The following is a 15,685-nucleotide window of genomic DNA, read 5'->3' as shown; positions in this document are numbered from 1 at the left end:
TCTCTCTCTCTCTCTCCTCTCTCTCTCTCTCTCTCTCTCTCTCTCTCTCTCTCTCTCTCTCTCTCTCTCTCTCTCTCTCTCTCTCTCTCTCTCTCTCTCTCTCTCTCTCTCTCTCTCTCTCTCTCTCTCTCTCTCTCTCTCTCTCTCTCTCTCTCTCTCTCTCTCTCTCTCTCTCTCTCTCTCTCTCTCTCTCTCTCTCTCTCTCTCTCTCTCTCTCTCTATTTCAAGAAAACTGCAATAATAACTGCAATACTTTTCTATCACTCGCGACAGTCACGAAAGCCACGAATTGAAGTGACTGTTGACATATAATATGTGAAACCGGCAACATATCCTACATAAAAAAATTAATTGTTATCGAAAAATAATACACATCGTGGCAATTACACCCATCCTCGAAAAATTAATAAAATTTTTGAACCGGTTTTAACTAAATCGATAAATCGGTAGATTAATGTAAAAGCATTCCCCGGAAAATTCTACCCCTGTTTCATATATAATTCTTTAAGGTTCGGTCAATTATTTCCCGATAAATTAGAAAAACTAGAAAAATTAGAAAAATCGGTTTCCAGAAAATCAGTAACAAAAAACTATACACATGATGGCACTCCCAGGAAAATTCTACCCCTATTTCATATATACCACTTTAAAATTCCACTAAGGAATGAGTAGTTAAGCAAACATACATACACACTAATCCACAAAAATGCCAAATTTTTAATGATAATCTTATCTATACAGATTGCAAAATCATGAATGTGCAAATTTTTCTTTCCATTTATCCAAATTTTTAATGATAATCTTATATTAGATAAGATGTTTTTCCTTTCACAGATATATATAATTGAAAAAAATTCCTTTTAATATTTAAAATTGCACAATATATTTTTTATTCAGTATAATTATATTAAATAATTGTAAAATTATTATTCATGATTATCATCCTTTCTACACTTTAATTTGTTATTAGCCTCCACAACCACATTACAATTTTCTTCTTTATCATCCTTTTTAATATTTTCCCAAAAGATCGGTAACAAAAAATTATACACTTTATGGCACTTCCCGGGAAATTCTACCCCTGTTTTATATACAATTTTTTAAGATTCGGTCAATTATTTCCCGAAAAATTGTATTGGAAAAATTCCTGATACCGGTTTCCAAAAAGATCGATAACGAAAAATTATACACTTTATAGCACTTCCCAGGAAATTCTACCTCTGTTTTATATACAACTAGCTGGTTACCCGGGCTTCGCCCGGGAGTCGTTTTCCTTCAAACGACTTCATTTGGAGTAGATTTTTTTCAAAACGGGACGGTGAAAAATTCCCCAAAAATTCATATAATTCTATTTTGCATTCCAGAACAACATATTAAAATTTCATGAAACTGGCTGCATTTTTTTGTAGCCATTAAACCTCCTTAAACAAACATACATACACACCAATCTACAAAAATGCTATAAATTGAAAAATATCACTTTTTTATCGACTAAAGTTCAATTCCGTCGTATACAATTCTTTGAAATTCACTCAATTTATTTCTTAAAAAATTGGAAAAATTTTGTAACCGATTTTCAAAAGAATCGGTAACGAAAAATTATACATTTTATGGCACTCCCCGGGAAATTCTACCCCTGTTTTATATACAATTCTTTAAGATTCGATTAATTAATTCCCGAAAAATTCGAAAAATTTCTGATACCGTTTTCCAAAAAGATTGGTAACGAAAAATTATACACTTTATGCCACTCCCCGGAAAATTCTACCCCTATTTTACATACAATTCTTTGAAATTCGGTCAATTATTTCCCGAAAAATTGGAAAAATTTCGGATACCGGTTCCCAAAAAGATCGGTAACAAAAAACTATACACTCTATAACACTCCCCGGAAAATTCTACCCCTATTTCATATATTTTTGGTAAAAATTCGGTCAAATAGTTCAAGAGTGTATAAAGAACATACATACATACATACATACATACATACATACATACATACAGACATTCTATTTTATATATATAGAATCTTTAAGATTCGGTCAATTATTTCCCGAAAAATTGGAAAACTTTTGGATACCGGTTCCCAAAAAGATCGGTAACGAAAAACTATACACTCTATAGCACTTTCCAAAAAATTCTACCCCTATTTTATATACTTTTGGTAAAAATTCGGTCCAATAGTTTTTAAGTTAAAAACGTTCAAACACACACCACCCGTAAGAATTTTATATAATAGTATATAGATATACATATACACATATATACATATATATTTATATACCATATATTATATATTATAAAGATAATTTTAAAAAATTACTTTATAATTACTTCATAATTCAAGGCGGCAGTGTGGTCTAGTGGTAGAGCGCCAGACTCGTAATCTGAGGAACCAGGCTCGAGTCCACTAGAGCCATGTAAACATGGAAAGTTTTTTCCGAAAGCTGCGCCCTCCGTGCAAGATAGGCTCTTGTGCCGCTTGTGCGGAGCAAACTGGGCTCCGTCTTTCGGAAAGAGACGTTAAGCCGTTGGTCCAAAGGGTTAAGTGAGAGGAGAAGGGTAATATTGGATGAGAATTGAATAAAGGGTTGGGAACGTCCCTACAAAACGCCTTGCAACCCTGAGGGGAGTCAATAAACGTATTTTAACATAATTACTTCATAATTCTAATCTTTATTTAAGAGGTCATATACGTTTATTAACTTCAAAAAATAGATTTGTTATTTTGTACATAATTTGGAAGGTCAGCTTTATTTGCAGGCATCGCAGTGAAGGGTAAGTTACAAACTTTTTATTTTATCTGACTTTAACTTCTTACAAAACTTTTAACGCGTTTTTTTCGAAACATTACTTTTCAAGACGGTGGGCATGATAACTGCCTCACCATTCGTCCGATTAACTTCATTTTTTTTAATACATATTCCTAATAAGATTCTTTATCGTGTTCCGAGGGCTTTTATTGATAAGTTCAATCATGTTTTAATAATAATAAAAAATGTAATGATTTTTTCAGAAAAATCAGAGACAACTTTTGGAAAGTGTGACCATTTCCGTAATCTTTTTTTCTTGAAAAATCCCTCTTGAGACACGAGAATCACGATCCTAAAAAATAATAAAAATTCAAAAAATTTTAGTTCAGATCAATCCTACTAGCTGAAGAACGCCCACCGTTTGTGCTTGCGCGAAAAAAGACGTCCTACGCCAATGCACGCAGCCGCTATAATTTTTTTTATTTTTTTATTGTTAGTATATGTTTTCTTTCCTGCAAGGTCACTCTTTGTAATAAAAAAAGATTCAACTTAATCGGTCTAATAGTTTTCTGGCAATCCCTCATAATTATTGGACCACTTTTCAGGGCCGAGAAACGTATATGACCCCTTAAGGAGGTTCCGTCACTACAAAAATATGCAGCCAGTTTCATGAAATTTAATATGTTGTTCTGGAATGCAAAATAGAATTATGTGAATTTTTTGGGAATTTTTCACCGTCCCGTTTTGAAAAAAATCTACTCCAAAAATGTAAAAAGTAGGGTAGACCGGGGCACGTTGTCACACGGGGCACGTTGTCACATCGGCTTTATTTAAAAAACTAATAACCAGAGGGCAGCACCCGTCATTACCAAAACGTGTTAGTGTATGCCCATCTTTGGAGTGTTTACAGTGTTGAGATTGCTCCAGCCGTGTTGACGTAAAATCAACTTGAAAGTTTTTTGCGACCGTAAGTAAAATTTTATTGTCTAATATTCAACGTACTGGACATGAAGCTTATGTTTTTTCAGAATAGACCTTTATATTATCTTAAAGTATGTACTTTTACCTACCGCGTGCAATACCTAACCTTATGAATATCTCAAACGTGTCGGCCATGAGGCTGTTTGGAGTAAAAAAATGCCCTCGGGGCACGTTGTCACGAATTTTAATGTCATAGGTACAATTGGGATATGGTGCGTTCCTACAAACGGAAAACTGCGAGAGCCGCAGTAGTCGATCTAGAAGTAATTCGTCTTGCTGTTAACGATCAATAAGTTGCGCATTCGAGTGGAATTCTTGTATTTAGATTAAGACGACAACTTCGTGCTTTTTGTACTTTTTTGAAATAAAATAAATGTTTCTGTGAAGGATTTTACTTTTTTACATTGCAGCGCACTATAATATATTGATATTTACGTTGAATACAGTTTGGATAACATTTTGCATGCAATTACATTTGATGTGACAACGTGCCCCGGTCACGGGGCACGTTGTCACAAGCGACCTGTCGTTATTTATTGTTATGTAACAACTGTAGAGTAACAATCACACAAAATTCGATACTGTCCAATTGAAGCTGAGGGTTCACTCGAAATTTTGGCATATCACAGTACTCTCAAATATTGAATATAAAAAATACAAAAAATATTGAAAAAAATGTGGGACAACGTGCCCCGGTCTACCCTACAATTTTTGGAGTAGATTTTTTTCAAAACGGGACGGTGAAAAATTCCCAAAAAATTCACATAATTCTATTTTGCATTCTAAAACAACATATTAAAATTTCATGAAACTGGCTGTATTTTTAACATAGGTTCTTATGGGAAATGACATATTGAACACCTTCAGAATGAAATAAGTGCAAGAAAAAATGCAAATGATAAGGAAAAAAAAATATGCATATGTAACTTAATAATTTACAAATAAATGAGTGAAAGAAAGGAGAAGATTACCGCACATTTCGTAGAAAAATTAATTATTAAAGCATAAATTGCTTGATTTTTCGTCTGCTAGACTGCCACGATCGTGAGCAGCTTCACGCACTATACACACGGCGACCAATCAGAGCAATCCCCTTCATTCCCACTACTTCAAACGCTAGTGCGCTGTTGCCAGAACCCCCGCGTCCCACTACTCCCCCCGATGAAGCAACCAAACCTCCTTAAAACAAATGGGAAGCTATCTTTTATATGTATCGCAGATTGGATTAGTTGATCTTTCAATATCTATTGGTGTAATCCCCGATTTTATAATCGGTCACTCCATTGGTCTAATCTTTGGATATGCCGATGGATGTTTAACGGCCGAAGAAACGATTCTGTCGGCATATTTCATCGGTTTAGCCCTTTACGAGTCGAAAATAATAATTAATGGCTCCATGGCTGAAATTAATCTCGACCTTGAAACCTTAAAAGTCATGTGTCCTTCGGATATCGATATAGCTTGTTACAATAGTTCTTCTAATTTTATTGTAAGCGGACCAACGAATTCTATAAAGACATTTCTCACCAAATTGCAGGTATATATTAATGGTTATAAACAATATAATCTTCTATCTAGTTTCTTTAATTGTTTCAAAACAAGCAATTAATAATACTTGTGATTTTATTCATTCTTTTAAACGAATAGTATATCTATAAAAGAAATTTCTTGTGGTTATATACCCTTTCATAGTCGTTACATCAAACCTGCTGTAGCTAAGTCTGAAGAATACTTGAACCGAACATTACCACAAAAAAAGTTTTACAGCTCAAAGTGGCTAACAACATCCTCTCACGAGTACTCCAATACTATACCTTTATGTTCAAAATATTATACAAATCACTTGTTGTCTCCGGTGTTATTCGCAAAGACGATACGTTCAGTTCCAAAGGATACAGTGACGATTGAAATATCTCCTCAGAATATTCTTCAACACATTTTAAACAATTATTTATACTCTACAGTAACAAATGTAGCGCTATATGAACGAACCGAGGATCAATAATAATGAGATATTTTTAGAATCAATCGGAAAACTTTATAACGCAGGATTGCAGCCACAGATTGCAAATCTCTATCCGACAGTGGAATTTCCTGTAAGCCGCGGTACCCTAATAATTTCTTCTCTCATAAGGTATGCATATTTTTTGTTTAGGCACAAATGGACAAATTATCGAAAAACAAACACTTTCATAAATTTTGAAATATTTAGGTGAAATAGTCAGAAGAAAACATGTTCAATATAATAGCGAATTGGAACTTTGAACTCTTTTTCAAACTTGGTTAGTTTTGTCATCTAATTTCAAAATCACATCTCTGTATTTTGAAGACATTCTATCACCTTACTTATCTCAAAGATAAATGTATTCTTATACATATGTTAATCCTTTTATGCCTATTACAAAGAGCAGATAACAGTGATATTTTAGAATTTGAGCTTCAATTTTACATCAAATCTTGAATTAAGTAATTCAATTTCTACAATTAATTCGTTTACACAAAGATTATATAATAATTTCTAATGACGTTTGCAGATGGGATCATTCAGAAGATTTGTTTGTAATGCAAGTTCATCAAAAAAAAATAATTGACAAAAAGGAAATAGTTGTTAGTATTAGTACAATTGATGAAGAATTTGTGTATTTAACGGGCCATGTCGTTAATGAAAAAAATTTATTTCCTGCTATGGGATATCTTTTTTATATCTGGGAAATGATCGCATCGTTAAAAAACCAAGAATATATTAATACACCAGTTGTATTTGAAGACCAGTTGTATTTGAAGACGTTAATTTTATTCGTGCTACAGTGCTATCACAACAAAATGAGATCGAATTAACTCTCTCGATCCAAGAAGGTAATATTATTACGTAAACAATTAATTTTCTAGCGTGAGTTTTTTATTTTTTAATTAGATTTTAAAGCTTCTGCTGCTTTTATGGCGCATAATTAAAATGTAAAAAATATACAGAGAAAATATATGAGAATAACTAATCTTAGCGCGGAATCTTCTTTCTTTTCACAAGTCAACTGCTTTTGTAAGGTCCAGCTCTATATTGACATATTTATATTAATTTTGATTTCTTATAAAATTATATTACGTTTAATGAAATTACACCTATATCTAGGTAGCAATAGGCTTGAAATAATCGAAGGAGATAATGCTATTGTTACTAGAACAGTACGAATTCCAACCAATGTTGAAAATGAAAAAATATCAGCTAATCTTGCTGAATGTATCGATGATGAGGAAGAAATGAATACAAAAGACATCTATAAGGAATTAAGACTTCGCGGTTATCAATATGCCGGCGCATTTCGTGGATTAAAAAGCGCATCGGTTACTGGATCAAACGGTCATATCGCATGGACATCTAATTGGGTGGCATTTATGGACATTTTACAGATGATGATTTTAGGACAGAATTCAAGAAGCCTTTATGTTCCAACAAGAATTCGCAAACTGACTATCGATCCGAAATATCACACACAGATAATTCAGGATTATCTTCATTGGACCATCGGCTACGTTCCGACATCCGACTCCGACATACGACTGATTGTAGACCGGGCCTTAGGCAGAAATCGACCTATTTTACCCACGCCAAAGAAAAGAAGAAATATTTTAAAAGTTTTAAAAAATAAAATATTTTTCAATCCACTAAAATAACAGAAAATTATATTTAAATGCAGTTGAATAGTTATTTTGATAATAAATATCAAGGATAAAATAATTATTTAAGTTAAATAACCTCATTTTTATAAGTCTATATTGATTTGAATATATTTATTGTTAGAGACAGAATCAGTTAAAGCTAACCATTGACACTAACAATAAGTAAGCTTCGCGCGCTTGGACTCATAATGCGGACACCAGGTTTACGGCTTATGTGTTATTAATTTAACATTTTCAACTGCACAAAGTAAAAGTGCATGCATCATTTTTTATTGTAATAATTATTAAAATTGATATTGTAATAATTGTATGTACAGACAAAAAATCAAAAACAATTTTAATGTATGCGAGTTTATATTAACATTTACTGCTAAACATTGTATAATAACAATTGCGTTTAACTAAATTTGTTATAAAATGAGAAATAATAAGGATTTAAAGATTTAAATGGTCTATTTTCATAATCATGTGTGTTATCTTCATATTTAACGTATAATAGTTTTTTACACTATCTCTTGCATTTTACGCTTTTTTTTATTAAAAAATATAATATCTTTTGAATAATACATTCTACAAGAATACACGAGCCCATAATTGTATATGGAAATAGAGGACTATTGTAAAAATTGCGGAAGACAATAGTATTAGAGTGAGAAAAGCAGTAATAAACATTTAATGATACTTGCAGCAACTTTAATAACGTTCTCTAATACACAATTTCATTATTTTGTATATATATATACCCTCCTTACATATACTACAAATTATGTTGTTACATAATTTATTAATCATCGTAATTAATACATTTTAATTTGTATACATAAAGAGAATGTACTTTAATGTATTAATAACAATTAATTTTGTAAATCTTATAATTAGTCAATTTAATATTTAGTTCAAATATAACAGAAAATTTTACACCAATGTTTGTTATATGCCACAAAATCATGAAGTAAGATAAAATTTTAAATGCAAATAAAAAATAGATCTACATTAAATTTTTTAATGATTCACAACATATTAGTACATTAGGAAAAATTAGTATATATTATTACATTAGTATATTATTACATTAATTAGTATATTAGAACAAATAGGATATTTCTTTGATTGATTGTAAATTTAAAAAATATATAAACCGTTCTCATAAACATTTTATTAATTAAAATGTATCTTTTTTTTATTTTATATGATCCATTTTATATATCAATTTTGAACAAATATAAACCGAATATCTAAAGAATGCTTCAATAACAGTTGTGTGTAACAATTATATTATTATTAGTTGTGTAATATGTAGTATATTTTTAAAGATTTTTTCTACCTGTAATAATTGATTCTATGCAAAACAAATCTTACATATATAATTATAAAATATATTCAAATTTTACTATTAAAATACTAATATTAAATTATTCAAACAATTTTAAATCTAGAACTTTATTAAGTGGCTAATAATTATTTTGAATAATATTAATTATATTATATTATTTAAATATATTTTATAATTCTAATACATTTATGCTTGTTGCAACACTAACATATTTGTAGAGTTACATAATACGCTATTTAAGATATATAAATGAATTGATATATTGATATAATGAAAATTCATATAAGATGCGATACTATATTAATTAGTAAATAGTTAATAAAGCAATTGATAAATTACATTTGTAAGAATTTTAATGTCTAGATCATAAAGCCGCTTTACGTTAAGTACACAACAATGGGCGCGTTCAGCAGACACAACTGTTGCACAACTGTTGAGTTCGTCTTATTAACACTCTGCGTTAGTAGTAAGTGGGTAGGTATGGGGCGTCAAAACAAACCCCCTCCACCGACCCCGCCGGCGCCAGGGGCGTGGCCAGACGGTCTGCCCACGTGACCTCGGAGCGCTCTGATTGGCTGCCGCCTGAGGGGTGGGGGTAACGAGGTAATTAAATGGAGCGATTTGATTGGATACCCCATACCTACCCAGCGTCTGATTGGCCCTCCCCCCTGAGGCGTCTGGTGGCTTTGAGGGGGTAGCACGTGGTAGACAAAAATGGTGGGGACAAATGGCGTGTTTTGATTGGATACCCCATACCTACCCAGCGTCTGATTGGCTCTCCCGCGCCTAGGGTGTCTAGTGTCTAGTGACTTTTTTGGGGCTGCACGTGGTAAAAGACTACGAAACAAAAATGTCGGATTCGAAATAGTAACTAAATGGCGCGTTCTGATTGGATACCCCATACCTACCCAGCGTCTGATTGGCTCTCCCGCCTAAAGGGTCCAGCGTCTTTTTGGGCCTGCACGTGGTGGACGACGCTAAGTCACAAGGAAAAATAGCGGAAGTGTCGACCAGCGCCATTTTGGCGGGAGCACGTGGTAGACGACGCTAAGCTAAAATAAGGATATGATGCTAAGATGCCGAAAACGGAAAGTGGAATTTTTATGTTTTCAGAGAATAGTTTTCATGATTTATGACCGTGTTCTTTTAGGACTTGGGTCTGGACAAAGAGTTTTCGAAACAATGAAATACGTGAAACTTATTTTCTGGAGAAAGGAGAGGGTAAAACAGGAACGGAGAGGTTCGCTTTGTGACGTGACAAAATTATTTCGTTTTAAATAAAAGTTTTTATTATTGAGCGCATTCAAAAAATATTTACGAGGTAGACTTCAACTAATTCTGAAAAATAAGAGAAAAGAAATTTGTTGCGGAGAACGTGAGGATTGGAAAATAGAAGAAAGTAGAAGTTATATATATGATTTATGACCGTGTTCTTTTAGGACTTGGGTCTGGACAAAGAGTTTTCGAAACAATGAAATACGTGAAACTTATTTTCTAGAGAAAGGAGAGGGTAAAACAGGAACGGACAGGTTCGCTTTGTAACGTGACAAAATTATTTCGTTTTAAATAAAAGTTTTTATTATTGAACGCATTCGAAAAATATTTACGAGGTAGACTTCAACTAATTCTGAAAAATAAGAGAAAAGGAATTTGTTGCGGAGAACGTGAGGATTGAAAAAATAGAAGAAAGTAGAAGTTACAAAAAATGTTTATTACAAATTCTTCTTCGTGGAAAAAATACAAATTGTTCAAACAATAATTTTATAAAATTTACAATCCGCGATTCGACAAAATTATACGACGGATTTCGGTGAAGCGCAGCAAAATAAGTTCTAAAAATACTATATTAAAATACATATCGAGGAAAGTTAAATCGGTTATTTGCGTACGTACATTACGCTCGATGTCGTTGTAATTTCCTCTGAGAGTTAATTTCACAATATCTTCATCTATATAATTGTTAGGAAGATTTAACTCTATTTCTTTAATAAGATAACGTGCGCAATTGTTAACATTTTCAGCCACTGATTTTAATTGTGATAAATGTGCATCGATACATTTCGCAATATTTTTCAGTCCGATAAATGTAGGCTTCTGCATCACAATTGCCACTGCGAAAGTTTTTCGTTTCTTCGTCGGTGGACAATTTTCCTCGTCTGTTCGTTGCTCCATCCCGGTGGAAGTACTCTCCTCGTTTTCCTTGTACGCCAGCAATATGGATCTTGCTCCGTAGGCCGATGTAAAATTGACGGAGATATTGTTAATGGAGATAGAATTCGGCTTCAATTTGGTTTCTCCATTTAAATATTCGCTCACGAGTCCCATGTTCTCTTGAAACTGCTGCCACGATTTCTCGTCGAAATAAACGCCGTCCGCACAGTTGCCGGTTAATTTGACCAGCGGCACGAAAACCCCCTCGGATGTTGCTTGCAAACCCACGTGAATTCTCTTCGTATGGGAGCTGTTGAGTCCATATGTTGTCGATAGCAGCATATGTAATTGCTCGTTTCTTCCCTCGAAGTAGCGTCCCTTATCGGAAATCCCTTTATCAGGAATAACGCGTGTGAACATCCGCTTCTCAGAATTATTAGCGTCTTCTCTGTGACTAGCCATTGTTCTTATTTCTTCGTAATATCGACAGACACACACACACACTAATTGAAAAGTCAGATGTGAGAGTTATACTTTTTCACTGGTGTACGACTTGTCGCTTCGAATGATTTTGACTTCGTAACGTTAGTCAAAACGTTAACTTCGCTTGCGTCGTTTTAGAAAAATTAGTCGGCGCGCGCAGAAAAAAATTAGAAAACTCTAGATTTTTCTAGACTTTTCTAGATTTTGTTAGTTTAAACTATAAATTCTGATGCATAGGGAGCTAAGAAGATTTGTTAATAAAAAGATCGGCTAAAAATTTTATACAAAAAATGTAATAGTTAAAAAATTTTTAAATAAAAATATTTCTAAGAAATAAAGGAACAACAAAAATCTATCCAAGCTCTTCTTCTGCCGGAAGCAATAAATCAATAAATTTTCCGAGTTGTAGTAGTAATAAATCTTTCTATGTTGGTAATGTAACATTAGTAGAAAAATTCAATAGAGGAACTTTTGTAAGTTTTTAGAAAAAAAATGTTTTGTGTAAAATTTAACCAATCTTTTTTGTGTTCGAAACAATAAAACAATAAATTTTCCGGTTGTAGTAATAAATCCTTCTAGTTAATGGGACATATAACATTAGTAGAAAAATTCAATGGAGAATTCTTTGTAAGTTTTTAGATAAAAATGTGTTTTTGTGTAAACCGATTGTGTGTTTAACCGAACTCTTTTTGTGTTGGGAACAATAAATCAATAAATTTTCTGGGTTGTAGTAATAAATCCTACTAAATGTATGTTGGAACAAAGCATTACTATAGAAATTTCTAATAAAGAATTCTTTGTAAGCCCTTAGATAAAAAAATTTGTTTTCGAAAATGGAAGAGTAAAGGCATAGAAAAGCTTTCACCGAAAATTTTCACGCTTTCATCGGTAAGGGAGAGTGGGTAGAGAGTGGGGAAAGCCTCAAATTTGTTAACCAATATCCTAGCTAGACAATTTTTGACTCACCTTTATTCTAGATGGTTTTGGAAATATTTCCAACTATAAATAGCCTGTAACACCATAGCTAAGAGTTAGTTCTTACTTGTCCGATCTTACTGGAGTCGTCTTGTACGCTCTTAGTCAGTCAGGCAAGTGTAGTGCTTCGAAAAAATGTCTCTCCGTGTAATTTTAGTGGAGTTTTTTAAAGTGAGTTGCAATTTAAGCAATCGCTTAAATGAGCAACGCGAGTTTGTAGAAGCAGTGTCAAACGACGAAGAGTCTAATTACAGACTATTCGGACGTTTCGTGGATGGGTGTAGGGTCACAATACCTTGTTATGTGTGATGAACGAGCTGGGTTACTGTGAAAGAAATGAAGCATTGGTGAACATTATTTTAAACGAAATAGAAACGCGCAGAGCTGTTGGCCACGTGGAAGAAGACGCAGGAAGAGGCCATATAGCAAGATTCCTGCGTCGTAACGGAGGAACAGGTAAGTGTTAGAAATAAAAATTGTACCTTAAAATTTTAATATAGCGGAGTTTATCATTAAAATTTAAATTAATTTAATAGTGGAGAACCGCATTGCCGTTGTCCAACCGGTCCGACGAGGACAGAGACGTCGAGCGGAAGAGGACATTGCTGAGGAGGCAGTACCAGCACGTAAGTTGGAAATAATAAAATTAATTAATTATTAAAAATAACGATTATTATAAATATTAAATTTTATAAGAAGAGCTAGATTCGCGGCACCACCACCCGCAAACATCCCCGTCATCGATTTATCTTCTGGTAAGAGACTAATAATAACACGTAAAAGCTAACTCTTGCAATATTAGTATAATAAAAAATATAATTTATACTGTTTTATATGATGATGATGAAGAAGAAGTAGAACAAGAAGAAGAGGAGGTGAGAATTGTGAGCTCACCCGATTCGGCCGTGTTTACGCCTCGTAAGTTTCAAAAAATAAGTTAAGATAAAAATTTAGCAGCGAATAAAAGAAATAACCGAAATGTTACATTTTACCAGGAAGGGAAGAATCGCAATTAGATGATGATGTTTTCACTCCGGGCATCGACGAGGTGATCGACCGAATATTAATGGAATCCGAGGAGGAAGAGGAGGAGGAGGAGGAGGAAGAGGAGGAAGCACAAGAACAAGAACAAGAAGAATAAGTTCGAAACACAGAAGAGCCGCAGCAAGAGATGGAGGAGGAAGACGACGACGAGGAGGAGGAGGAGGAAGAGGAAGAGGAAGAGGAAGAACAAGAACCAGAACAAGAACGAGAAGAAGAAGTTCGAAACGCAGAAGATACGCAGGAGGTGATGGACGAGGTGGAGGAGGAGAAGAAGGAGGAGGAGGAGGAGGAGGAGAGTGAAAATAATATTAATAATATCGATGATGATATTGGCGATTCCGATGACGATAACGACGACGACGACGACGACGAGAGATACGCACCTAACGAATATGAAGGTAATAATATTTCTCTATTATATTATATTTTTATTTCCGTAATTTATTGATCTAATCACAAGTAATTATTTCTGATTAGATGTTTCTTACTCCCCGGTTCGACCTTTGTCTCCGGAAAATGAATAAAAGACAAAGATTTAAAAAGATTTAAAAAAGAAGAACACCGACCTACGCTAGTGATAAAAGCAACTAAAGGTGAGTTACCTTAGTATGCTCTATCGCGGTCGTGAAAAAAAATTTAACTCTTTAAACGTAATATAAATCAATATTATACAAGACTAAGTTTTTTTTTAATTTTTTCAGTACAGTCGGGTGGAGGTGGTGCGGGTCGTCCTACCGTTGCTGTTGCTCCGAACACTGACGATGATGATTCTCAAACGCAGAGTGCTAGTGGGGAGGAGGGGGAAAATACTGCTGCTGCTACCGACGCTGACGGATCTCACAAGGGAACGGTCGGGGGTGTCCGAGACCGATTTGGATGCGCTTTGGATATGTTGTTGAGCATCAAAAAATATTAGACTCGTATTTTTTTTTTGCGGCTTATCTCGACGTTTAGGGGTTGAAACAACCCCTCGAAAATAACGGATTTTATAGTTTTTAGCGAATATCTTCGAAAATATAAGGCGTATGAAAAAAGTTTGGTACAAAAGGTTTATGGCTTTTTGTGCTCTTTACAATGGCGTAATCAGATTTTTCAAATTTGTCACATTTTTTAATTTAACCCCACCCCCACCTCTTATTTTTGCCAAATATAACAATTTTTCCAACGCAAATTTAAGAGCGTCAAATGCCAAATACATCCATGTGTATTTTTAATATGATACCATTATTAGATTTTTGACAAGACGAGATGATATGTGGTATAGGCGTCGCGCTGTAGGTAGGTGTTGCGTTATTTCTGTTCAAGTTGCGCCGTACGCTTAAAAATTTCCATTTCAACTCCGGGATGACCGAAAGCGCTGATGCGAAGGCCAGCGCAAGGCTATTTCGAGAGTCCTGGACTAGCAACGGAATGTAGACTCCGATATTATAAATACCACCGCCGAATTGTAAGATCGAGCGGGCAGTCGCAAATTTGAACGTGCGTCACATTAACCGCTACAATAATACACTATCCCAATTATAACTCCGGGACAACCGAAAGCGCTGATGCGAAGGTCAGCACTAGGCGCTGACAGCGAGGAGTTTACGCTATTTCGATAGCGTTAGCACGAAAATAAATAAGCAGGAAGTCCGGAAGGTTATATGGAGTAGGGGAAAGCCTTCGCGCGTTCTGAAGGAAGGCACGGACGGACGGCAGATAGATTTGAGTCGCTGAGCGAGAAGTACATAACATAATTTGGAGAGAGAGAGAATCATAGGTGCGTGCGAGATATATAGATATAGAGAGATAGATCGGTCGAAAAGCCTTGCGGTAAAGTAACGAGGGAATGTTTTCGGACTATATGTATATTTATTAAAATAAAGGACTGTCGTTATATTGAATCACAAGATCGTACACATCTATATATCGAGTGCCATTTCTTATGGAATATCAAGGTGTCATGGAGTTCCTCGATGATCGATTGCAACTGTGAATATCGGAGTGCCGCGTCCGCGTTGCTTTTCTTTACCTGAAACACACAAATGCAATAAGATGATTCAATATTTTTTTATTGGAAAAACGAATAACTTACCAATATTCTTCTTCTTCTTCTTCAAAATCGTCCTCCATTTCAAATAGTCGACGTAAGCCGAAGATATCTACGTCGCCGGAAGTTTCCCAAATTTCGTCATTATTCTCTTGTCCATAGTCCGGAACCAGCGGACCCAACGCTGCTGCGCCAAATTTATAAACCCACGGATTTCTATTTCGTGCATATATATATAGCGCTGAAAACAGATTAGACAAA

General features: G+C 34.4%; 1 protein-coding gene and 1 long non-coding RNA gene across 2 annotated transcripts; one reads left to right on the top strand and one right to left on the bottom strand.

The window, feature by feature from the left end:
• The first annotated feature begins 5,380 nt into the window (after positions 1–5,380).
• Positions 5,381–7,258, top strand: LOC139786651 (uncharacterized). Its single transcript, XR_011722362.1, has 3 exons — positions 5,381–5,868; positions 6,269–6,590; positions 6,862–7,258. It is a non-coding gene; the product is annotated as an uncharacterized lncRNA (long non-coding RNA).
• Positions 7,259–10,512: 3,254 nt separating this feature from the next.
• On the bottom strand, positions 10,513–11,355 carry LOC139786652 (uncharacterized). Its single transcript, XM_071725784.1, has one exon. It carries the CDS (start codon positions 11,353–11,355, stop codon positions 10,513–10,515), a length of 843 nt encoding a protein of 280 aa, XP_071581885.1.
• Positions 11,356–15,685: the final 4,330 nt, after the last annotated feature.

The sequence above is a fragment of the Temnothorax nylanderi genome, unplaced genomic scaffold (assembly GCF_030848795.1).
Source record: "Temnothorax nylanderi isolate EJ_2023f unplaced genomic scaffold, tnyl_v1.0 TNYL_tig1098_pilon, whole genome shotgun sequence".
Taxonomy (NCBI): Eukaryota; Metazoa; Arthropoda; class Insecta; order Hymenoptera; family Formicidae; genus Temnothorax; species Temnothorax nylanderi.
The sequence above is the reverse complement of the archived record's forward strand: the minus strand, read 5'-3'. Positions and strand labels throughout refer to the sequence as shown.

What these genes read in the sequence shown, in the direction of transcription:
- LOC139786652 (XM_071725784.1), bottom strand. Translation starts at nt 11,355, where the DNA reads ATGGCTAGTCACAGAGAAGACGCTAATAATTCTGAGAAGCGGATGTTC.